Source organism: Budorcas taxicolor, chromosome 10, assembly GCF_023091745.1.
Source record: "Budorcas taxicolor isolate Tak-1 chromosome 10, Takin1.1, whole genome shotgun sequence".
NCBI classification, from domain to species: domain Eukaryota; kingdom Metazoa; phylum Chordata; class Mammalia; order Artiodactyla; family Bovidae; genus Budorcas; species Budorcas taxicolor.
Window position 1 is genome coordinate 83,124,016 of NC_068919.1, and position 25,579 is coordinate 83,149,594.

General features: G+C 43.3%; 1 protein-coding gene across 1 annotated transcript in view; it reads right to left on the reverse strand.

Moving 5' to 3' along the window:
* The window catches only part of HEATR4 (HEAT repeat containing 4), a 36,906-nt gene extending 19,118 nt beyond the window's left edge, over positions 1–17,788 (reverse strand). The window contains exons 1-11 of the mRNA XM_052646576.1: positions 16,836–17,788; positions 15,693–15,883; positions 14,195–14,335; positions 11,190–11,393; positions 9,266–9,409; positions 5,704–5,883; positions 4,703–4,863; positions 3,859–3,963; positions 1,681–1,799; positions 838–1,018; positions 226–295 (exon numbers count right to left, since the gene is read on the reverse strand). Of these exons, the coding sequence (XP_052502536.1) occupies positions 226–295; positions 838–1,018; positions 1,681–1,799; positions 3,859–3,963; positions 4,703–4,863; positions 5,704–5,883; positions 9,266–9,409; positions 11,190–11,393; positions 14,195–14,335; positions 15,693–15,883; positions 16,836–17,788 (2,449 nt within the window). The remainder of the gene's footprint in view (positions 1–225; positions 296–837; positions 1,019–1,680; positions 1,800–3,858; positions 3,964–4,702; positions 4,864–5,703; positions 5,884–9,265; positions 9,410–11,189; positions 11,394–14,194; positions 14,336–15,692; positions 15,884–16,835) is intronic.
* Positions 17,789–25,579: the final 7,791 nt, after the last annotated feature.

Here is a 25,579-nt window from a genome sequence, read left to right on the forward strand (position 1 = left end):
CAGTTGGCAGGGACCGCCTTGTCAGTCCTCTACCACAACATAGACATAGACCTAGACTCGAGATCCTTAACTAAAAATTGAAGGAAATGATTTTTAATTTCTTCTGAGAAGCTGTGATCATCCCCTCCCTTCCCCTCTACCCTTTTCCTAAAGAGATTCTGGGGATCCTCTATAAAATATGGGAAGGTATTAGAGGTAGAGGAGTTGGAGCCACTGCCATAATACCTCGAATGGCAAAGGCCTTGATTTTCCAGCAGGGATCTCCCTGTATCAGATTCAGAAGGCATTCAAGGACCTAGGACGGATAAAAGGCAGTGTTGAGTGGAGAGAATAAGAGCAAGAATGGACAGGGTCTGCTCTTCTCTAAAATGTGCTTTAACTGGAAAAGTGATCTATCAAATCTAGTCACACATGAGCTGGAGCCAGAAGTACTAGCTTACACACAGTGCTCTCTCCTGTCTAGAGACTGATTTTCCCAGCTCACAGATCTCTGGCCATATAGGCTGCTTTTGAGTTCCTCCGTCAGGTTCTCCTCTAATAACTAGAGATTTTAACTCCATCCACTGGAGTTGATCCCAAAGCCTATGAGCACACATAATGAGAAGCTGGTTAACTGAGGTGAGAACAGGATTCAGGGGTGTGCTCTAGAGTGAAGGCTGGCTTGGAGCTATGTGTGGTCCTAACTGTTGGTGTGGCCTATATATCTCCTTGCCTTCCTGTTCTGATCTCTCATTCTGTGTCCCTACAGAACGGTGAGTGATCTGTGTATGAGGGGAGCACAGAGTAATGTCCTCTTGGGTTAATCAGGTAAGAAGAGTACATGTCTCCTTGACTCACCATATTATCACGGATCTGCAGGGCACCAGCTGCCAAACAAGCTGCCCGCCGAACTGCCATGAAGTCATCAGAGAAGCAGTTCAGAAAGCTTGGGAGAAGCTTGGCGGTCATAAGCTTGAGCCCACAAATCAGGTAGAGGGCTTCCACACGCTCCTGGAAATTTCCTTGACCCAGCTTGATTCTGTAAGGCACAGGTGCTTTTATTTTCCCTCCTCAAACTTTTCCCATTCCTTTCTTTACCCCTACTACCTCCAGTGCCCTCAGGCTGAAATCTAGCTTCTGTAGGCTCGCCATTATCCACTCCCATGCTTTCCTAGTTAGCCTTATCCCCATTAATTTGTTTCACCGGGTAGAGACCTCAACTGTTTTATTTACTTGAATCCCTATTACCTAGCATATGCTAGATGCTAAGCCCTGTTGAATGACTGAATAAAGAAAACTTGAAACATATACCTCTTGCTTCAGTCAAGCTCTCTTCTCGTGCCTTCACATTGCATCACTCTCATTTCAGTATTTGGCTTCCAGTATGGAATGTCTTACCTTCTCTCTGCTTATGTAGTCTTATCCATCCTTCATGAAACTTAACCTTGCTAGGCATTCGTGTATCTTGTATAATCAGAATCATGTTATACGTTTGAACTCTCAAGACATCTAAAACAGTGCCTAAACACGTAATGGGCATTCAATTAATAGTTCTTCCCTTAGCTACATTCTCAGTATCTATAGGGACTGTTAACTTTTTATTTTATTAAAAAAAAAATCTGCAGTGGATCTTGTACAAGGCTGAGCATACTGAGCAGCTCAACAAATGCCATTTCTTTCTCCATATTGACAGGGTCTTACCTGATTGTGTCATGCACCTCTTTTCCAAGGTTCATTTGCCCCAGAGCTTGGGCAGCTGCTTGTCTCACTTTCTTATTCCAGTCACTCGACATCAGCTGGATCAACTTATGTTTCATATCCTATAAATAGGTATAATAGTTAGATACCATTTATCAGTGCATCAGTTTTGTATGTTCAGTTGCTAAGTCGGGTCCGAATCGTTTAGACCCTGTGGACTGTAGCCTGCCAGGCTCCTCTGTCCAGGGGATTTCCCAGGCAAGAATCCTGGAGTGGGTTGCCATTTCCTCCTTCAGGGGATCTTCCCGACCCAGGGACTGAACCCTTGTCTTCTGCATTGGCAGGCGGATTGTTTAACCACTGAACCACCTGGGAATCCCATTTTGTAATTGGCACTGTACTCATAAGCAGTTTTACCCATCACTTAATCCTCCCAAATAATCCCATGCAGCAGATAACTACCACTTACAGGTGACAAAATGGAGGCTTAGATTTCTTACTCATGGTTAACATGTTGAGTCCTGGAGCCAGAACTCAGATCCAGGCCTATTTTTGAAGCGCGCGCTTTAAACTAACCAAACTATATTGTCAGCTGCACTCGAGACTCTTAAAATTTGCAGGTGATACATTAGGAGGGTGACCACCTCATCCCAATTTGCCTGGGCAAGTCCTATGTACTAGACCAGCTAGGACCTTTGGCCACCCTGTGTGTTAGTATATCTCGCAAAGCAGAAGGGATAAACATGACTTGGTGATTAGGTAATGTGCCCTAAGCTATTCTCCCTCCTTGAAATAGCTCCCTTTCCACCCTTGATACCTGATGTTTTCCTGTTCTTTTAGGGTTGACCTCAAAAGGCTGTCCTCAGAGAACTCACCTCTCCCTTCTGTAAGCAATAGGAAATCCCCATAATACTTTACAGCTACATCTGTTACAGCTGTTTACATGTAACATTTAGCAAGAGAAGACATGTTATCTTTGCATACCCAGTGCTAGCTACCTGCCTAACATGTAAGATGTGGTCAGAAACTGCAGGCTCACTGAATAAGTGAAAGAACTGATGGACATGTTGTTTAACCCTATCAGCCTAATGTGATGGGCTCATCTTTACCCCATCCCCTGCTTGCATGGCTTTTTACTTCCAATAGGCCATCCTGAGTGACAAGTGCTGAGAAGGTGAATGTGCAAATGAATCAGATGTTGTTAAAAAGACATTGTTAAATGCAGATTCTGACTGAATTGACCCGGGGTGAGATTTTTGCCTTTCCAGCAAATTCCCAAGTGATACCTGTGCTGCTGGTCCTGGACTTTAGCAGCAAGGTCCAGGCAGAATTAACCCAGACTAGAATGACCCAGGGATAGAACCTGGGACTCCTTCATTGCAGGCAGATTCTTTACCATCCGAGCCACCAGGGAAGTCCAGAATTATACTGATTATACTGAATGGCCAAGTTCTGTGCTTTCCATGTCAAAATTCAAGGGTCAAAAACAGCAGTGTTCTGGGCCATTGTGGAGTTGCCTGGTGTTACGAGGAAAAGATCATGGCATATAGGAAGAAGGGGAAACGCCCATTTGGACAGCTGAAGTTGATTTTAAAATAATGGCAAGAAGGAGGTCAGTTGAAAGCCTAGATGATGGTCAGGGTTTCCCATTCCTGGAAGTCTTTCCTTAATTCTAAGTCTTGCTCAGCTGTCCCACACGCCTTCACAGAACTTTACTAAGTTCAGCCCATACTAATGTCTCTCTGAAGAGTTTTAAGAGAGTACATTACATTTATCTCTTGTTCTTGAATCATTTGTATATGTTGATCTTGTTACTCCAACACTAATGTCAGCTCTTTGAAAGCGGGGACTGTGGTGACAGATACTTATAAAGTACCTTAATGTGGAGGCGATGTCAAATTACTATAAAAAGTTTCTAAACTTTTAAAATTTTTATTCTTTGCTTATTTCACTGTAGATAGGTTACAGTTTGTGGACTCCCACCAGGCTGAGAAGCAGTGGCTTAAGTAACAGAACGATATGTTGGCATGTGAAGATAATTCTGGGTTAGGACTAAGAGGCAGCAACATGGGAAGAATGGGAAGTAAGAATGGGAAACTAGATAGCAGCAAAAAGTGGAAAAGCTCCCGAGCCCAGTTTTGCTTAGACCTTCTGTCCTGGAAACAGAAAGAGAAGGCTTACCAAACTGACATTTCCACCGATGCGGGAGAGAGCCCGGCAGGCCACAATGCGGTCTTTCCACTGATGGCTATTCAGCTCCACAGCAAGCATGGTATGTATCAGGGTCTGAGGAAATAGAAGGCTTGTATGGAGACCCATGGTCACTTTTAGAGATGCTGGGACCTTAAAGAAGTTACATCCTAATCTGGCATCCAGCATGATTAATGTCACAAACACATGGGATGCTTGTTGCTAGTGGGTTTACAGTGGGGCCCCCTTCCATCTAAGCCAACTGATGTCAAGGAAAAAATACAGATTAGTAATCTGAACAGAAAATTCCTGGGGCCTTCTTGATTTAACTATCTTTCCCCCTAAAATGGTTTGTATATGCCTCAGCCTGAGCTTCACATTTCTACTGGAAGTAAATGCAATTGTACGTCTGTGTGGTTTTCAACGGTAAACTTCTAGCACAAGCAAATTCTGCATGTTGTAAGTCTTCTAGCATAGAGTTAGAAACCATCTGTAGCCTACTTCCCTCACCTTTCCCAGCTAGCTGTTGTCACTCTTCCCTGTCTACACCCCACTTCACCCACACTTAGTCCAGTTTTACCTGTGCATGAGATCATCCTACCAACCACCCGCGTTTCCTTTTTCTTTCTAAAATTTTTTTGTCGCTGCACTTCATATGCAGGATCTTTCTTAGTTCCCAGACCAGGGGCTGAAGTGCTTCTTGCCATGGTCTTAACACTGGACCACCAGGCAAGTTCCCATCTGCATTTTCAGTTCCCTACATGCACTGACCTCAGAGACCCAATTGTTCCCCCCAGACTTGGTTTTTTTCTCTGACCTTGTAATGGACACATACTGTCTTTCCACTGAGATGGTGCAGGAGCGTACAAGACTGTTGCTCGGTGTCCTCATTCTTCTTATGAAACAGCTGGTGGAGGATCCTCTTAATCACGGGGTAAGTGGCAGCACCTTCCAGAGCCAGGCACTGAGCTGCAGCCCAGCTGTCCACGGTATTACCTGCCACAGTGAGGTGAAAAAGGCCAGAATAGCCATCTCTGCTCCCCACAGAGAGAGCAGCATCTGGGTTGGTACACAAGACTGCTACTTGCCTCACTTCACAGGTAGGTGCCTGTACCCCCTCAGTCTGATGTTCAATCTCTAATTTAAATCCCATTTAAATGGGTCATATCGAGGTTCTAAATGTAGGTTGAAAATCTTAACCTGAAAAGTCAGATCCTAAAATGTTTTTGTTTGGTAACAGGGCAATAAGTCACTTCTGGCCTGAGTGAACAGTTGTTCCTCTTGCTAGAGACTGGGAAGTCTGGAGTGGAAGCTTCCTTAAGACAGACGAATCAAGTTGTTGAGTGTCTCTGTGCAGAAGGCCAAACTGGTCACACAGTTGTCCTCCACCCTTGCCGCCATGCAAGGAGCAAGTCCATCTTTCAGAGTAGTTAGGTACCAGAGCCTGTCAACATCAGACAGAACCTTATGCTGGTATCACACCAGCAATGCATGTGGACAGTGCCTGCAAGTTAATGTGCAAAAATGGAAGCATGATGTGTTCAAGTGGGTTTTTTAATTTTTAGAACGTATTCTTTAATCTTGTTACATTATCTTTTCAATTGAAAAATCTAACAGGAAAGGGGACATGGTTTAGCCAAATACATCTATGACATGGTTAGCCCAGGTACCACTAGGTGGCAGTGTACCTGTCTTGTAAAGCGCCTGGGAGGAAGAAATCCTCTTATCTCAAGTAAGAGCATGAAGGTGGAGAGGGAGGGATCAGGAAAAGCTGATGGTGAGATGTTCTTTCTTTACCCCATATTTCCAGGTCGGAAGTAACAAGGAGTAACTCACCCTTCAGAAGGACAGTCTGCATGATTTCCTGGGCAAGAGGATTATGTGACTGTATGGCATATTGGCATACTGCTGCGGCCATCCGCACATTGGCATTCTTGTCACAAAGAGCAGCCATTAGCGGGGGCTGTAGAACCTCTGGCAAGTCCTGAATAGGTAAGGCTTTCATAGTTTCCTTGTCTGTGATCAAAAGAGAGCCAGTAAGAGGGTGTTAGCTAGTCCCCTTGCTTTTCTCTAAAACACAGCGTTTCCCCTGTAGCCATATGGGGGTCATTTCAGCCTCAGTTGCAGATGCTTACTGCTACTTAATTAGAATTTAGCCTGAACCCCTACAATGGGTGGGATTTTAAGGCTAACTTTTGTGCTGGATATTCCTGTTCTCACATCTTTATCATCTGGTCTCTGCAGAACTATATTCAGGCCAAATGAATATGTTTCCTACTAGGCTATGGTGACTATCACCATGAGTTTTAGTGATGAAAATCAATTTTTGTAATTTTAGTAATAATAGCAAATATATTTAGGTAGTGCTTTGCCACTTGGATAGTGTTTCATATTCATTATCTGCTTCAGTCTTCTAATCCTCACTGAAGTAGGCAAGGCAGGTATTACTGTGGAGCTCACCTGAAACATGTGTTTTTCAGGAATCCTTTTAGGTTTAACTAAACAGCCTCATAAGACTATCATAGGCCATAGTCTTCGGAAGGAAATGGGACGGGAACATAGTTTGCCCACCGGAAGCATAAGTGTTCCTTTTGTTAAGAGTTCTTGAGAATGGTTTGTCTAGCACTCTGGGGACAGCTCATGAGCATGGAATCGACTCTGGGCATAAGTCTTATGTTCCACCAGAGTTATTATCTCTTTTATATAACAACTCCGTAGATGTAATTCCAGGGTCCTCAAAGGGCCTGCCTTGATAAGTCACAGCATTCCTGGGAGCCTGGAGGATGGTACCTCCTTCAGGCATGTATGTGTCACTTGTAGTTCTTCCCAGTCCAAACGTCATTTAGCAGTCAGGGTTCATTTTCATCATAAGCTATGTGGCCTGTGAAGATAATTTCTGTCCTTACCAGGTTATTGGGGCAACAGGTAGGCATTTAACTAAAGCTCATTTCTCAAGTAGAAGGGGAAAGTGTTGTGTTAAATTTTTGTCCACAACTATCCTCCCATTTTTAGTATGAAGTTCAGAGAGGATAAGTGACTTCCCATGATATGGCAGAGCTAGACTTAATAGCTAAGATTTTATATAAAATTTCTCATTTGTCCTTTTTACCACTACTGTAAGCCACTATGCCATATGTTTAGAAAGGGCTAGATGAAATATGTGCCTTTGAGGGGATCAGATGGAAGTCAACTGAGTATTTCAAGAAATAATGAGTAAGATAATATTCTTTGGGAAGATGTGGGGAGGAAACAAGACAAATCAAAATCTCAACAGCCAGGAAAGAGATCACATGAAAGGGAAAGACAAAGGTGTTCTTTTATGTGGAGATCTGGAGATAAGGTAATATCTCTTCCCACTTATGGAAGGTTTTCTCTATGCCAGGCACTAATACATATCACCCCATTTAATACTCAAGAAAATAAGCAGTTAAAAAATGTGTATGTGTGGAAGCATGGGCTTCCCAAGGACTACAGTGGTAAAGAATCCTCTTGCCAGTGTGGGAGATGCAGGTTCAATCCCTGGGTTGGGAAGATCCCCTGGAGTAGGAAGTGGCAACCCACTCCAGTATTCTTGCCTGGAAAATCCCTTACTGCTGTGTTGAAAAAATTAAATTAAAAATGTAAGTTAAAAAAATTAAATTAAAATTACTACTATGTTGAAACATGAGTATATTATGGACAGAGGACCCTGGTGGGCTACAGTCCACAGGGTCACAAAGAGTCGAATGCGACTGAGCACGTGTGTGGAAGCGTATAGCAGGGGGGTGGGGCAAGGAAGACTCCTTGGAGGAGGTGACGTCTTAGCTGAAAGTTGAGGGGCATGTATAGAAGTTGATCAGGTCAAGAGAGAGAGAAAATTTCCTAGCAGAGGGGAGAGACAGATTTGAAAAGTTGGAGTTTAAATGCTCATGCCTGGAACTCAGTAGACTGGAAATAAGTAAAAAGAAACCTTAAAAACTTGACAACTTTGTAGAGATAAAATTAGTCCCCACCTCTAAGAAGTTCCTTGCCTGGTAGAGATAGCAGAAAAGTAAACAGACAATTATGACAGAATGATAAATATAAGGACAGAATAATATTAGGATGCTACTAGCAGCAGAGAAGGAAAAAATGTCAGCCCAGGTATCTGAGAGGGCACTTGGGGGTTAGTAAGAGTCAGTGGGTTTTATGTCCTTTTAATAGCATTTTATAGTTTCTGTCATCTGAGTCTTGTCTTGTTAAACCAGCTCCTCAGTAGATTATAGTTCTAGCTCTTGTAAATGGGAAATGTTCCTTTTTTAACTGCTTATTGCTAGCAAAGAAAAATGCTATTGACATTTCTTTTTCAAAAGGTTATACAGCCATTGGGAAAAATGGCCAAGTTCTTAATTCATTTTACAAAACTAGTAAAAACTAACACTTAAAAATACTGTAAATAAACACTAACACTTAACAAAAATACTGTAAATAAACACAAAATTACCAATTTCATTTACAAATATTTTAAAATATGAGCAAATCAAATCCAGTGGAGTAATAAGAGAATGATCCATTAGGATTTATTCTAAGATTGTAACACTAGAATTCATTATAACCACAAAATAAAGGAGAAAAAACTAGAAAATGGCTGGTAAAATCCAACACTCATTTTTGTAATAAATAGAAAAACCTACATATATGTTGGCATATGTTTGTAAAAGCACAGAAAGTTGTAGAATGCCAAATTAAACATTGTATACCCTGGAAATGGCATGGGGTGGGATTGGGGCTGGGAGGTGGGTTGGAAGGAACCTCTTTTTAAACTCCTCTGTGTTGACTGATAGTGACACTTTGTATTTCTTTTGTAATAAAAAAATGTTTATGAAGCAGAATCCATAGACTCTATTGGCCGATAGTTGTGGGGAGAGGAAGGATTTTTGTCCAGGCTGACTCCCAGAGTCCTGACTCAAACTGGCTGGGTTATGGGGCTGCTGGTTGCTATGTGGGATGTGAGGAGGGGTCTGATGGCAAGAATGATGAGTTTAGTTTGAGACATGGTGAGTTTGAGACTGTCAACATGCTGTGAAAAGAAGGACAAAATTGTAGTCGGGAGAAAAGTGTGTGCATATACATACATATATACATATACTCTTTGGTTATTATGAATGGGATCACTCAAGGAAGAACAATGTGAACTTGCTTGTGAACTACTAAGCATCCAAAGGTGATGAAATTAGTGCAAAAAAGCACTAGATCAGAAGTCAGGAATTTTAAACTCATCTCTGTTGCTGAGAAGTTGTGTATATTCAGGCCAGTCTCTGGGTCTTTGTTTCTATTTTGTGAAATAATCTCAGATAAGCTCCAAGGTCCCCGCCAGTTCAAAACTTCTATGGTTCTATGGATTGCTTATATTCTCAAGCAGGCCCGTTGTGGCTCTTACCGGAGTCCCCTTGACTGATGGCAGGACGGGGCCGTTCTAAAGCAGCTGTGGCACAAGTGACGATGGCTTGGATCCGGACGTCATCATGGATGTCCACCAAGCTCTGCAGCAGGCCCTCGACAGTCTTATGGTGCCACTCGATGACTACACCACAGGAGGAGAATTAGAAGAGGACCACTTAGGGTTAGACATTGTGTTGCAGACAGGTGACAAGAAGGCCCCTTCCCCTAGGACAATCCAAGCAAAACAGCTCAGAAGCATAAAGGGCCCCACAGATGCCGCCCTGAGGAAGTTATTTCTTTGATGCTCCCTGAACCTTCTTAAGGAAGTGTTAGTCACTCAGTCATACCCAACTCTTTGTTACTCCATGGACTGCAGCCCACCAGGCTCCTCTGTCCATGGGATTTTCCAGGCAAGGATACTGGAGTGGGTTGCTATTTCCTTCTCCAGGGGACCTTCCCAACCCAGGGATCGAACCTGGGTCTCCTGCACTGTAGGCAGATTCTTTACCAACTGAGCTGAATCTTCATAGGTATTAATAATTCTCGAACAAAACTCCTCCCAATCCCATCCTGTACTCTATCTGTTTTGTTTTTTTTTTTTAATAATTTCTTTTTTTGCCTCACTGCATGGCTTATGGAATCTTAATTCCCTGACCAGGGACCGAACTTGGGTCCACAGCAGTGAAAGCCTGAGTCTGAACCACTAGACCACCAGGGAATTCCCATAAATAACTCTTTATTGTTATCATCTGGAAAATGGAACAATAAGACAGTGATCAAGGGTACTTTGCCCTCTTTATAGGGGCTTCCCAGGTGGTGCTAGTGGTAAAGAATCTGCCTGTCAATGCAGGAGGCACAAGAGACACGCGGGTTTGATCCCTGGGTCGGGAAGGTCCCCTGGAGGCTAGCCTGGCAACCCACTCCAGTACACCTGCATGGAAAATTCCATGGATAGAGGAGCCTGGTGGGCTAGAGTCCATGGGGTCACAAAGAGACATAACCAAACAGAGCACCTGAAAGCAAAAGTCACTGAGTCGTGTCTGACCCTTTGCGACGCCATGGACTATACAGTACATGGAATTCTCCAGGCCAGAATACTGGGCTGGGTAGCCTTTTGCATCTCCAGAGGACCTCCCCAATCCAGGGATCAAACCCAGGTCTCCTGCATTGTGGGCAGATTCTTTACCAGCTGAGCCACAAGCGTAGCAACACTTTTTATAGGTGTGAGCTTTTGTTTCAGTGCTCCCACCACCTGTAGGTGCTCGCTACTGGTAGTTTTTACTCAGAATCTCTTTTTCAACCCTTTTTGTTTATCTGAATCAGTTTATGTGATGGATCACCTCTTTTTTCCTGTACTAACTAGTTTTTCACATTCTGAAGGCCAGCAGCCCTTGAGTCCTCAAACCTTGCAGTTTTCAACAGTCCTTGCTGGGCCCTTCCTTTGCCCCAGGCACACTACTCTAGAATCTGTGAAGGCAAAGTAAATATGTGCTAATTCCAAATTTACAAATGAATTTTGGAGAGCCAGTTGCAGGATTTTTGATCACTGCATTTCCATTGCTTGGGCAGCATATTCACCCTTTCTTTCATGCATCGTGTATTGAGTGTGACGTTTCAGGGGTCAGTAAGATAGGGCCTCTGCCTGTGAAGAGTTCTCTGGGTAGTGAGTTTCCACAAATTACTGATGTAGAACCTGCCCATGTGAAAAGCATCCAGATAAATTCAACTGCCATTGTATGAAAAGCTCTTACCTAGTCTAGCCTTGATGAGGCAACCAGATTTTTATTCTTCATAAGAGAGGGATGGATTTTCAAAGATTGGGAAATACTTGGCCAAGGTGAGAACTTCTTCCTTCACAAATCACTGCTATGTCAGAACGATCCCCGCCACCACCCCTGCCCCTGCACCCCTCCTTCACTCACTTAGAGCCCAGGCCATCTTCCATTCCTGCAGCATCCTTCGCAGGACCACCAGTTCCCAAGACACATTCTCCTTCAGTGACTCTGCTTGCTTCTTCAGTTTCCTGGTCTTCACAGACACGTCCTTCTCACCCACCTTCAGCAGCAGATCCTTGGCCGGTGTGGGCAAAGCTGTCCAGTGCATGGCTCCTTTCACAGGCTTGCAGGCTGGGCGGGGCGACAGTATGAGGTATTATGCCCATTGCCCTGGGCCTGAATTCCCAGCCAGCATCACATGCCTATTCCCAGCTAGCACCAATGCAAAACAAAACCGTCAAGAGCCAGCTTTCCTGTGATTATGTAGAAAACTGGGTACAAGTCCCATTGGGAGTCATGACAGGTGGTGACTACAGACATGATAAAGCCATGATGATGGGCAGAGAAATGCAGGGAAGAAAAGATAAGGTACATACAAACCTTTATATATGTTTAAGAAATCTTTAGGAACATAAATATATTTATACATAATAAGATTTGCTCATAAAATTCAACATTTGATATATTACCATTAAAAGTAGGATATAATTGGCCATTAATTCCTAATTTATTGTTTCCTTTTTAGTGTTCTTAATTTGGGAGGAGGAGTAGGATTATAAGCTACTAAGGGTTTACGAGCAAACACCCTCTTCCAACAACACAAGAGATGACTCTGCACATGAACATCACCAGATGGTCAATACTAAAGTCAGACTGATTACATTCTTTACAGTCAAAGATGGAGAAGCTCTATACAGTCAGTAAAAACAAGACCGGGAGCTGACTGTGGCGCAGATCATAAGCTCTTTATTGCAAAATTCAAGAACTGAAGAAAGTAGGGAGACCACTAGACCATTCAGGTATGACCTAATCAAATCCCTTATGATTATACAGAGGAAGTGACAAATAGATTCAAGGGATTAGATCTGATAGAGTGCCTGAGGAACTATGGACGGAGGTTTGTAACACTGTACAAGAGGCAGTGATCAAGGCCATACCCAAGAAAAAGAAATGCAAAAAAGCAAAATGGTTGTCTGGGGAGGCCTTACAAATAGCTGAGAAAAGAAGAGAAGCTAAAGGCAAAGGAGAAAAGGAAAAGTATACCCATTTGAATGGAGAGTTCCAAAGAATAGCAAGCAGAGCTAAGAAAGCCTTCCTCAGTGATCAGTGCAAAGAAATAGAGGAAAACAATAAAATGGGGAAGACTAGAGATCTCTTCAAGAAAATTAGAGATACCAAGGGGACATTTCATGCAAAGATGGGCTCAATAAAGGTATGGACCCAACAGAAGCAGAAGATATTAAGAAGAGGTGGCAAGAATACATGGAAGAACTGTACAAAAAAGATCTTCACGACCCAGATAATCACGATGGTGTGATCACTCACTTAGAGCCAGACATCCTGGAATGCAAAGTCAAGTGGGCCTTAGGAAGCATCACTACGAACAAAGCTAGTGGAGGAGACGGAATTCCAGTTGAGCTATTTCAAATTCTAAAAGATGATGCTGTGAAAGTGCTGCACTCAATATGCCAACAAATTTGGAAAACTCAGCAGTGGCCACAGGACTGGAAAAGGCATTTTCATTCCAATCCCAAAGAAAGGCAATGTCAAAGAATGTTCAAACTACCGCACAATTGCACTCATCTCACATGCTAGCAAAGTAATGCTCAAAATTCTCCAAGCCAGGCTTCAACAGTACATGAACCAAGATGTTCCAGATGTTCAAGCTGGTTTTAGAAAAGGCAAAGGAACCAGAGATCAAATTGCCAACATCCGTTGGATCATCGAAAAAGCAAGAGAGTTCCAGAAAAACATCTACTTCTGCTTTATTGACTATGCTAAAGCCTTTGACTGTGTGGATCACAACAAACTGTGGAAAATTCTGCAAGAAATGGGAATACCAGACCACCCGACCTGCCTCCTGAGAAATCTGTATGCAGGTCAGGAAGCAACAGTTAGAACTGGACATGGAACAACAGACTGGTTCCAAATTGAGAAGAGTACATCAAGGCTATATACTGTCACCCTGCTTATTTAAATTCTATGCAGAGTACATCAAGTGAAATGCCAGGCTGGATGAAGCACAAGCTGGAACTGAGATTTCTGGGAAAAATATCAATAATCTCAGGTATGCAGATGACACCACCCTTGTGGCAGAAAGCAAATAAGATCTAAAGAGTCTCTTGATGAAAGTGAAAGAGGAGAGTAAAAAAGTTGGCTTAAAACTCAACATTCAGAAAAGTAAGATCATGGCATCATGGCAAATAGATGGGGAAACAATAGAAAGTGTGAGAGACTATTTTCTTAGGCTCCAAAATCACTGCAGATGGTGACTGCAGCCATTAAATTAAAAGATGCTTACTCTTTGGAAGAAAAGCTATGACCAACCTAGATAGCATATTAAAAAGCAGAGACATTACTTTGCTGACCAAGGTCCATCTAGTCAAAGCTATGGTTTTTCCAGTAGTCATGTATGGATGTGAGAGTTGGACTATAAAGAAAGCTGAGTGCTGAAGAATTGATGCTTTTGAACTGAGATATAGTCTCTTGGAGGATGGGCACTTTTTGTTTCAGAAGTTGATTTCTTGATTAACTCCTTTCCCTCTTCCTTACCTAACATACAGAATGAAGGAACACCGGTTGACCCTAGGGCCTGAAGCAGGTATGGGCCTGAGAACGGAGTGGGAGGGTAGAGTGCTTCATCAGAAGTTTAATGTACTTCCTTTGGCACTGTTAAGCCAGATCTGTCTTGTTAGTAATTACTGGCCCTAAACTGCTTGGTTATACTTAAGTTCTGTCTAATTTCAGCTGTATGGGCCACAGAGGCTTTTCCTTGTTACAGTTAATATCTTATAATTTTATCAGATGATTCTTCGTTAGTTGGGAGGGACTCCCCTAGGTGTGATGGTGTCCCCACCTGCAGAAAAGGGACCTTAAAGAAATAGGCCCACTTCCATCTTTACTCCCATTATCAGTATCAGCTTCCTCCTTACTTGGTTCAGGAACTGGCTGAGAAGTCCACCTTTCTGGGGTTTCAGGGAAGACCTTAGATAACTGCTTGATGTACCGATTGAGATTTTCCAGGAGAATTTGGTCTCTCTTTGCACCAATCTGGTGGACGATCTGGACTTCATCTGTGAACAGACAAAGAAATAATGAGTCCTTAGAACCCCTTCCTCCTCTCTTCCTGGGTTTTTGGTTACCAGGATCAGATCAAATTTCCTTTTATTTCCCCAGAAAAATCCATTTAAAAAACCAAATCAAATATAGAATGATCTCATTTCATATGAAGTTTTAAAATGCTAAATAAAAATTATTGCATATTGATATGTACATGGATGGCAAACTATAAATAAAGCAAGGTAGTGGGTATGCCTGGTTAATGGGGACGATGGAGAAAGGATTCAGCAAGAAGCACACAGGAGACCCAGTTTCCTTTTGCCCTACTCTAGCCTCTGGTACTCATGGCTACTGTGCTCTGGGGACGTCCCCTGAAGGTGACTACTGCTTGGAAGTATGAGCTGGTGGCCTCAAAATGGCCCAGAAACCAAGTCAGAACCTAACTTACAGGTATTGTCCCCTATGAAAAGCTAAATACTAATGAAGAGTTCCCTAATTCATCTCTCAGCAGTCATAAATACCTTTGTCCAAATAATTTTGTTAAACACTTTAAGGAAACTTACAGTTGAAAGCAGTTTAGGAACAAGATGGGGGTAGGGAAGAAGAAACAACTTGGAGCATGTGGGCCTAGACTGTGTATCCCAGAAGCCCAGGCATCTAAAAGCTAGTGGGACGGATGGGAAAGCTGGTGGGCACTGGTGGGCACTATATAGTTCCCATCTCTGAAGAGCATTTTAGTTGATATTGTTTTACAAATAAGGTACATGAGGCTTATAGGGATTATATAATTTGCTGAAGGTTATGAGGAGGGGGCTAAGCCAGGATTTAAACTCAGATCTCAACACATGTAAGAATTAAAGATTTTAAAATTAAAAAAAAAAAAAAAAAAAAGAAGAATTAGAGCTGGTTAAATATAAGCTGCTAAACACAAAAAAAAAAAAAAAATAAACTCAGATCTCCAAAGTCTAGGATTTTTCTTCGAACACAGCACCTCAGTGGGGGAATAATCTCAGTGAGAGAAGGGATAAGGGTGTGCAGAGAAGAGGTAGGTTGTTCCCAAAGCCACATCTTGCTTGCTCTGCCATCCTACCCTCCACTACCTCCTCAGTAAGCATGAGGGGAAGAAGAAGCAGCATAAGAGGTGGGGAAGAAGTCCCGTCCCCACTGGATACCTACTCCCTATCCCCACCATCCATCCCCCTACCCCCTGCCCAAAACCTTCCCATGTTAGTTAACCAGGAGATATTCCCATGAACACCTGGTTCCTCCAGGGCCTCTCACCCACATCCATGACTCCTCCAGCTCCCTGCTACCTTCCACCTCCCTGCTCCATGTCCCCTCAGCCCCAACTACAGGACCCAGCTTCATTACCGAAATAAATCTCCTGTTCAAAGGTGTTGTCTGTGGAGTAAGCAAACTTTCCAGCTCGGGGATTCACCTGTCGAACGAGGCTCTGGCTTGGGGACTTGTAGACGCTCCCCTTTTCATCTATTTCCTCAGCTGTCTTATTCGTGCCAGGCATGGTTTCAGCTGTCTGCCCTTGCGGCAAGTAATTTGGCAGTCTTGGAAGGATTGAGAGGGGGAGAAAGGGGGGACAGGTAGCTTTAAAATCGGTGCCCTTACAGGGTGTCTGGACTTGGGGAAGGGAGCCCACCTCCTCCATGACCTCACTTTATCTCTCACGTATGGTTGTTCAGCGGACAAACTGTAAACTTTTTAAAGGATAGGTCCACAGCTGTCTCATTTACGTTGTATTCCCAGCACTTGGCAGAGTGCCTGGAAAGTAGTGGGAGTGCAATGTATATTTGTGCAATAAATGAAGGAATAAATATTGCCACTTATTTTTAGCTCACTTCTAGGAATCAGGGCTGTTATAGCTCCAGTCTTCCTTCTAGTTATAAATGAAAAGGAAGCCACATGAGAAAAATGCATAGCAATCCTCCTCTTCTCTCAGCTTGTTTAGTTCTCCATCCTGCTGCCAGTCAGTTTTTGAGTGAGTGACACACTGGCTCCTTATTCAGAGTAAGGTGGGACCAAACCTCAGAACCATGAGGTCTCGGCCTTCCTCACTCTCACCATGGACACATTTCTAGGAGCCCCTGGTTAGTACCTGGAACAGCAGAGTGGCTCTGCTGGGAAAGGCTAAGAACTCCTTCCTTTAAAGGCAGTGGTACTCAACTGGGAGCAGTTTTGTCCTTCAGAGGGACGTGTGTCAACATCTGGGGACATCTTTGGTCGTCACAGTTGGAGAGTGCTACTGGCTTCCAGTAGGATGCTGCCAAACATCCTATAGTGCACAGGGCCGGCCGCCCCCAACACAGAATTATCCAACCCGGGATGCCAAGAGGGCCGAGGTTGAGAAACCTTACTTTGTGGAAGACTTAGTAGGTTGGTAGTGGAAAACACACGAGGTTAATGGGAGAGTTCTGCAATGAGGGATGCGAGCCCACCTGGGAGTCCCTGACGGGGAACCAGGGATTCTCAAAGGCATGCCCGAGGCCCCGGCTAGCCTACCGATAATAGACGGGAACCAGCAGCTCTGGCTTCTTTTCCTCCTGGGTGGGCAGGATGACACTTCGACCCTCAAATTCTGCCGTCTCTTCTTCCTCCAGCTGTTTCAAGAGGTCCAGGTCACTGGAGGAAGTGAGCTCATCGCGGATGTGGCTCCAGTCGTACTGCTGGCGCAAGAAGCTCTGCCACTTACTGGCGGACACCCCTGGCCTTGGAGGACGCTTGCTCTGGATCCATCGGGCAGTGCGCTTGTTCAGTTTTTCCAGCACCACGGCCTCCCAGGCTCTGGCCTCCTTCTCAGGAGGCGGAAGCCAGGTTTCCCTCTCCTCCAGGTTCACTTCTGGAGCAAGTGACAGGTCCAGCATGTCCAGCTCCCCGCTTGGATGAGGACTGAGGGGGCTAGATGCCTCCTGGCCTGCACTAGCTGGCTTTGACTTCTTCAGTTTTGTAAGATTGGCATAGCTTTCCGTGTTCTCAGCCGGGGAGGTGACCTTTGTTGGGGGACCTGGAGAATCCGAGACCTTGAGGCAGACGGGCTTCTTCTCAGGCCGGGCCTTCCTGACCTGGCGAGGCTGAATGATGCCACTGGCGTCGTAGAGATGGTCAAAGCTGTACTGGCTGTAAGGGACGCTGGGCAGCCCTCGCTGCCACACCACCTCCTGAGAAAACGTCAGGTTTGCACTGGCATTGTTCAGGTATTTGTTCTTGAGGTATGCACAGTGCTGTGGGCTGAAGTGGAAGACTGGAGGCACACCGGAAACGGAGGCACATTCCTTTTTGTTTCTTGGTTTTACACTGGAGAAAATCATGCCCCATCCCAGCCGTGGGAAGAGTGACTGACGGAAACGGTGTGGAAGAATGGTCTTTCCCTTTTCTGTTCTAGTCATTGTTTCGCAGCAAATGCCTCCTTCCAGGCTGCCGGGTCCAGAGGAGGGCCTGGGGGCATGACCAGGCATCTGTTAAGGGGATGGGAAGAACTGATGAGAGCTCTAGGTCAGTAGAAGTTGGTGGCCCATAGCAGTCAGTAAGAAAAGACTTGTAGAAGAGATGAGGGAGCAGGGAGAAGTCATGTGAGTTAGAAAGACGAAAGAGTTGCTGCAACAATCAAAATATTCCTTGTGTCAGACCTTTGCTTCTGGCTCTCACATTTGTCCCAAAACTCAGCCCCTCATCTCCTGAGAGATTACTGCCTTTTAACAGTATCCCATGCTTCCAGTTTTCTCCCAAACGTGGCTTTCTCCCTGTTCAAAAAACATATAGCGCAAAGTTCAGACAACACAGCCTGGCATTCAAGGTTCTCCTCGAGTATGACCTGTTGATGATCTTGTCTTAACATAACCTCTCCTCCTGACTCTTCTAGCTCTTCTCTGAGTGTCCTTCCCATCACAAGTAGAGCTTCCTTCTGTGTCCTGTACATGAAATTCTGCTCATTCTTCCAGGACAGCTCAGTTCCTGCCTACTCTGAAATTCTTTGTTGACCTATCCAGGCCTCCATGTCACACATAAATTTACAAGCCTCTCCTAGTTCATTTCAGTTATTTTAACTTTTACCCTGTGACACCTTGCACCATTAAGTATTTGACTCCTTAACAGCACCATAAGACAGTATCTCCAGTCTGCTCTTTCAGTATCACCAGTACTTTTCCATATTGCTACACTGTCTTCACTGTTAAAATGTTTTACAGCTGCAGAATGTTTTATCAAGGAGATAAATCACCTTAGCTCTTGACTATTGGGCAAGCTGTTTCTGGGTTTTAGATAGCATGGAAAATTCTATAGACAAATGCCTGGAGTTCATGCCTTTTTTTTTTTTTTTTTAAGAAATGTTCCTTCTGAAGCACTTCCTTAGCCTAATAATGATAATTAATAGTTATAGAGTACTTTGCTAAGAGCTTTACACCAGGTTGATATTATGGTCTTTATTGCTTGTGGGAAGAAGCTGAGGCTCAGAGGGGTTGGTAAATTACTTCAGATCACACTGGCCATAAATAGAAGAGTCAGGCTTCACAGTTACCTATCAGATCCAACTTCAGAGCACTTAACTCTGCCACACTGGCTTTGGCCCATGCTCCACTCCACTCCCCACCATGGCACGGTGTTGGCCTTGCCATTTTCAGGGGCAGGTAGGGCCTCCCCACCCAACATGTACTCATGAAAGTGAGATCATTTTCCTGTCATGCTGAGTGCCAACTCCTGCCTTTCCTGCCCTGTGCACAGGGTACCCTTTAGCCTAGATCTGACTCCTCTCTCTTTCCTTCACAACACCCAGAATAGTAGCTGCTGTTTTTAGGGCTTGATTTATCCCACTGTCTTCTGTGTATTAAATCTGACCTTTTGGTGAGTTTCTTTTTGTGAAGGGCCAGCTTTGACATAGTTGTCACTAGGCCAGAATTAATAACCTAACTCAAACTAAGTCACACATGATTAATGTGATCTCCCTCCATGAGTGTTTGAACATAAGATTAAATTTAGTTGTTTCATCTCTTCACAATCATAAAGGCCACATGGCCACAGGGCACTGAGTATTTTTTAAAGTGAGATTAAAAAAAAATTAGGGCAAGGGTAAAGCGTGTTCACAAGGTGATATTTTTCTTTGAACAGTGTCTGTTCTGCCTGGTGGAAAATGAACTGCTTAGATGAAAACAGTATTAGTGCACTCCTGCCTTTTGTACTGCCTAATATAACATCTCATCATTCTTAACCTATCAATGTGTTAGGATCTTGTTTCTAAGTCAGGGGGCATTTTGAGCCCAAACACTTGCAAAACCAGATGAGGACTGGTTTCACCCCAAGGTTCACCAATATGGAATGATTTGGGGTGTCCCCAGATATAAGCCCTTTAGCCTGTGACATATACAATCTTTGGTCACAATGTTATCATCCCAGAAAGAACATGATATTATCATTATCAGTTATTATAAATTCTCAAGGAATAGTTATCATCATCTAAGATGATGGCTTGTTGAAAAAGAAGGAAACACAGGTGGACATGTCTTTGTAAAGGAATTGGAACAGGACAAAATGTTCTAAGATTTGGTCAAAAGAGGTTTGTCAGGCAGATTCTGCAACTCCCAGCCATGTTACTCTTGGCAAATGATTCAATAACCCTGGTTTGCCTTGTTGTTCAGTCTCTCAGTCATGTCCGAATTTTGGGACCCCATGGACTGCAGCACGCCAGGCCTCCCTGTCCTTTACCATCTCCCAGAGCTTGCTCAAACTCATGTCCATTGAGTCAGCGATGCCATCCAACTATCTCGTCCTCTAAGGTTTGCCTTAGTTTACCAATCTGAAAATAGAGTCTGACTCCTGTTCTAATTTAGTGTTGATATGAAGGTAAAATTAGGGGAACGTGTATGAAAGTTCTTTGCAAGCTGCAAAGTATTATGTAACTGAGAGAAACTGTTATTATTGATTTAGAACATAGAGTACTATCCTTTAGAAGGCAAGTCTCTGGGACCCCACAGTTAGATGCACTGGGCACTAAAGGAAAAGTTTAGGAATACTAGGGCCCTAGGTAGTTAAGAGAGAGGAAAAAAAAGACCTACAAATGGAGTTGGAAGCTCCATTTATCCAAACTTAAATGTTACCTAGACCAACATGGAGGCAGGGTCCCCTCCCAACAAATAGCCCTTAAGAAGCAAAAGCAGAATGGCAGGTCCCCAGGTGCTTTTGTGCATGGACAGCATAAAAAACAAAATAAATGGCATCATACAATTACTCAAACCTGGCATGACTGCAGACCAAGGCCCTGTAACCTGGTAAACAGCAACCACCAGCATCATCTCTTGCACTTCTAGGAAACTGACTGGATAGGCAGGAGTGGGGCTAGAAGGTTTATGCCTCCAGTTAAAACCTAATAGAAGAATCCAGACTCAAAATGGGTGCTGAGAAGTTCCAAATTTAGTTCCACTCTTCTTTTCATCTTTCCAGACCTGTGTCCTCACCCCCTGGTCTATTGTCTTTATTCCGCAGAAATAGTTGAAACAGGCTAATTAATGCATGCTAAAAGGAATAATTGAGCTTCCCTGTTGGCTCATTGCTAAAGCTGGAGATACAGGTTCAATGCCGGGTCTGGAAGATCCCCTGGAGAAGGAAATGGCAACCCACTCCAGTATTCTTGCCTGGAGAATTCCATGGACAAGCAGAGCTGGGCAGACCACAGTCCATGGGGTCGCAAAGAGTTGGATAGGACTGAGCAGATAAACAGCAACAAAAGGAATAACATCTTGGTTTTTTCCCTTCTGTTACTAAAGCAGTAGAAACTGCCACAGAAGGAAATGCTATAAGCCGTAGCACCATATCTTCTGAGAGTTTTAAAAAAGTAGTACACTCTCATTTCCACCTCCAGATTCTGAAGTTCTGAGGTAGGGCCCAAGAGGGGACACTCAGCTTCTGGGACAGTGCTTGTAGATATGGCTAAAAGACTTATCAAGATCACTGGAGGAGTTTATTAAAATGCAGACTCCTGTGTCCCACACTCTAGAATATTGATTCAGGAGGCTGCAAGTGAAGCCTAGAAATCGGCATTTTAGCAAAATCTCAGAGGTTTTTATACACATTAAATTTAGAGAAACTATAGCTCCAGGAGGTATCCATGGGATTTATGAAAGAAGCTTAGTTAGTGAGAAGAGTGGGATCAGGGAACACTTAACCAGGCTTATTTCAAATACCCTCTCTCTGCTGCCTCTTTCTTAACAGAAAGTTCCCTACATTTTCTCCCCTTTAATTTCTTTTTCTTTCTTTTTTTTTTTTTGGCTGTGCTGCGTGGCTTGCAGGATCTTAGTTCCCCAACCAGGGACTGAACCCCAGCCATGGCAGTGAAAGTGCCAAGTCCTAACCACTAAACCAAGAGGGTTGTCTCATCAGATTATTGTGGAAACTCTGGCATAGAGACGATCTGTTCCAACTATTTTATTAATAGATGCCAAAACTGAGGTCCAGAGAGAAGACATGTAACTAAGATCACAGTACCAGTTAGTACCTAGCCAAACTGACACTTTGACACCTAATCCAAAATCTTTTCAACTACTCCTGACTGCTTCTCATCATTCATCTGATGCTAATAAGCTCCTTTCACGTACTGACGAAGCAGCAGCAGTATTTTGAAATTACCTTCAAAGTGGCTTCCCACACACAACCTTCAACGGGAAACAAGGTTTTGCCATCTTAAACCTTCCTTAGTTTTAGATTCCAAAGCTGCTTATATTGGTTACTAGGCAACCACCTCTTTAGGATTCCACAAGTCTACTCACAGAACCTACAGGTTCAATCAGGAGTATCTTCAGCTATTTATTAAATTTCTTTCTTTGTAAATTGAGCTTTGGGAAATTATACTGTACTTACTGATTGGTGGCAAAATGGATTTCTCGGTCCTCCTTTGAAAAATAATGTCTAGGTCTATGCAGCTCAATATTTTCCCCTCCACCTCAGTTCAAAAGTCCTACTGAGAAAGAGACAAAGCAGGGGAACACATGAACACCCAGCTCTGGCATGCTTCAGACCAGCAGCCTGATGAAACAAATGGTAAAGCAGAATGAGTGTCTTTGGGGCCTTTCCCATTCTCTTTCTATTCTGCTCCTATTTAATCTCCTTCCTTCACACAGTTCAGTTCCATCTCCTCTGCTTCCCCAATTCTGGCTGGGTTATCAGCCAATAACGGTTTTTACAAGGAGATTCTTCAAGTCCTATATTTTTAATAATAAAATTCCAGGCCTACAGAATACTGGTCTTCAGGATTCCCCTTGTGAAAAGAATTTGTCCTTACAGTAAAGAAAATTTCTGGCCATCAAGTTCTGCCCAGTTTAGCTGGGGCAGTGCTATTCAAGTGATCACCATCTCTCGTTGACCAACCTGAGCACTGACTTTAGTGCCACAACTCAGTTTGTGCTCAGACACTGGGACCCTCACAAAGGAGTGAATGGATGTGTTCCCTGAGATGAAACAACTGAAAGAATTTTTTAAATTAAGTATTAAAACCTTGGTCAACTTTTCTCAAAAAATTAAAATGACCACGTGATCCAACAATTCCACCTTTGAGTATATACCCAAAGAATTGAAAGCAGAGGCTCATACAGATATTTGCACACCCATGTTCATTGTATATTCACAACAGCCGAAAGGTGGAAGCAACCCAAATGTCCATCAGTGGATGGATGGATAACCAAAATGTGGTATACATATATAACAGAATATTATTCAGCCTTCAAAAGGAATAAAATACAGAAATATGCTACATATATGGACGAACCTGGAAGACATCATGTAAAGTGAAATAAGCCAGACACAAAAGGACAAATACTTTACGATTCCACTTATCTAAGAGGTGCTTCAGTTCAGTTCAGTTCAGTCGCTCAGTCGTGTCCGACTCTGCGACCCCATGAATCGCAGCACGCCAGGCCTCCTTGTCCATCACCAACTCCCAAAGTTCACTCAGACTCACGTCCATCGAGTCAGTGATGCCATCCAGCCATCTCATCCTCTGTCGTCCCCTTCTCCTCCTGCCCCCAATCCCTCCCAACATCAGTCTTTTCCAATGAGTCAACTCTTCGCATGAGGTGGCCAAAGTACTGGAGCTTCAGCTTCAGCATCATTCCTTCCAAAGAAATCCCAGGGCTGATCTCCTTCAGAATGGACTGGTTGGACCTCCTTTAGTCAAATAATAGCTACAGAAAGTGGAATAGTGATTTCCAGGGGCTGTGGTGGAGAAGGAGGAATGATGAGTTAATAGGTATAGAATTTCAGTTTAGGTGATGAAAAAGAGGTAGTGTTAAAGGCTGCACAACAATGTGAACATACTCAGGTAACTGCATTTTAAAATGGTAAATTTTATCTGTGTATTACCACAGTGAAAAAAAAACCTGTTTAATTATAAAAGCCATGTGTGTGAAATTCTGCACAAAGAAGAAAATTAAAACTACCCATATGGGACTTCTCTGGTGGTCCAGTGGTAAGACTCTCCTCTCCCAATGCAGGGTGCCTGCGTTCAATCCCTTGTCAGGAAACTATATCCCACGTGCTGCAACTAAAACCCAACTCAGCCAAATAAATAAGTATTTAAAAAAACTAATAATACCCCAAAGCCTAAGACAACAGTTTAGGGTAGTTTTCTACTAGTCTTTATTTTTAAAAATGTTTTAATATATATAATGTCTACAAAGTGTTCTCTACCTGCTTTCAATGTCATGAAAATTTTCTCCTCATATTCTGCTATATTATTTTTAATGGCTACATCTCTTCTGTTATATGAATGCATCACAATTCAACTGACTAAACCAAATTTATAGTTATTTTCTTTTTCCTCTATTAAAACAATGATATGGTAAGTATTGTTATAGCCAAATATTTACACATTTATAAATATGTGAAATGTCCAGAGGTGGAATTGTGAATCAAAGAGAATGTATCCTTTAAATATTTTTAATTAGGTTGCTCTGAAAAGATCATACCAGTATATGCATCCACCTACAGTATATGAGCCTGTTTCTCACATCATCTCAACTAGAACATCATCATGTGAGAAGCAAAGAATGATGGTTCAGATGGAATTGGATTGCAAAGGTATAAATCTCAGAATTTCCACTTTCTAGCTCTGTGACCTTTAGCAAATCAGTTCACCTCTCTGGGGACTTAATTTGCTCATAAATTTCTTGTTTCTGAGATTCTTATGCACAAAATATACTGTGAAGTATCCTACAGAACTGTTACAGAATTAGAGAAAAGGCAGTTGTGAATATTTGAAACTAGGCAAAAAGTCTCCTCTGGGAAGTTCATGGAGGTGGCTTTTATTAGGAACAGAGGCAAACACAGGTTTTGTGGCCTTGAAGCTTATACAATTTCCAAGTTTCTCTAATAGAAAGCATGTACATTCATGAATGTAAAATCAAGTACGAGACCTTAGAAGGGGTCTGCAGTTAAATTTCCTAAAAAATTCACCACTGAGTGGAATCGACAGCTTAAGAAAAAGTGGGAAAAGTGAGAAGTCCAAGGTGAAGGGAGATAACACTTGCCTAAAAGGAGCAACATGAGACTCCAAAAAACAAAATAACAACTATCACCTCATTGGGCTATTTTTACACTCATATCTCATTTGAAAAGACACTGATGCTGGGAAAGATTGAGGGCAGGAGGAGAAGGGGACAACAGAGGATGAGATGGTTGGATGGCATCACCGACTCAATAGACATGAGTTTGAGTAAACTCTGGGAGTTGGTGATGGACAGGGAGGCCTGGCCTGCTGCAGTCCATGGGGGTAGCAAAGAGTAGGACATGACTGACTGACTGAACTGAACTGAAGGAATGAAAGTAAGATCACACAGCTTGTAAGATGCCAGGCCCGTTAGTTGTGGAATGGTGTGGAAAAATAAGTATATACACAAATAATATACAAGCAAAACACCACAGTGCACATTCTAAAAGAAAAGACCTAAGATTTGTTGTTGTTCAGTCGCTCAGTCATGTCTGGCTCAGTTAAATGCCACTTGCCTGCAAGGGCAACACTCGTACAGCCCACGCAGCCCAAGCCAAAGAGCTCCTGAGACGCAGAATTACAGTTCCTACAGTTCGCAGCATAAAGCTCCTGTGAGTCTGTTTTCGCTCTTGCTTTCAAATGCAGGCCACTGATTGGCACGACTCCCAGGCTCTCCAAACGACACAGCAGCTGCTCCGCCGCATTGGGCGCTGAGCCTACCAATAAGAGGGCTTCCGCTAGAGAATCTCTGACGGGTTTCTAACTTTCTTCACAGCCATCT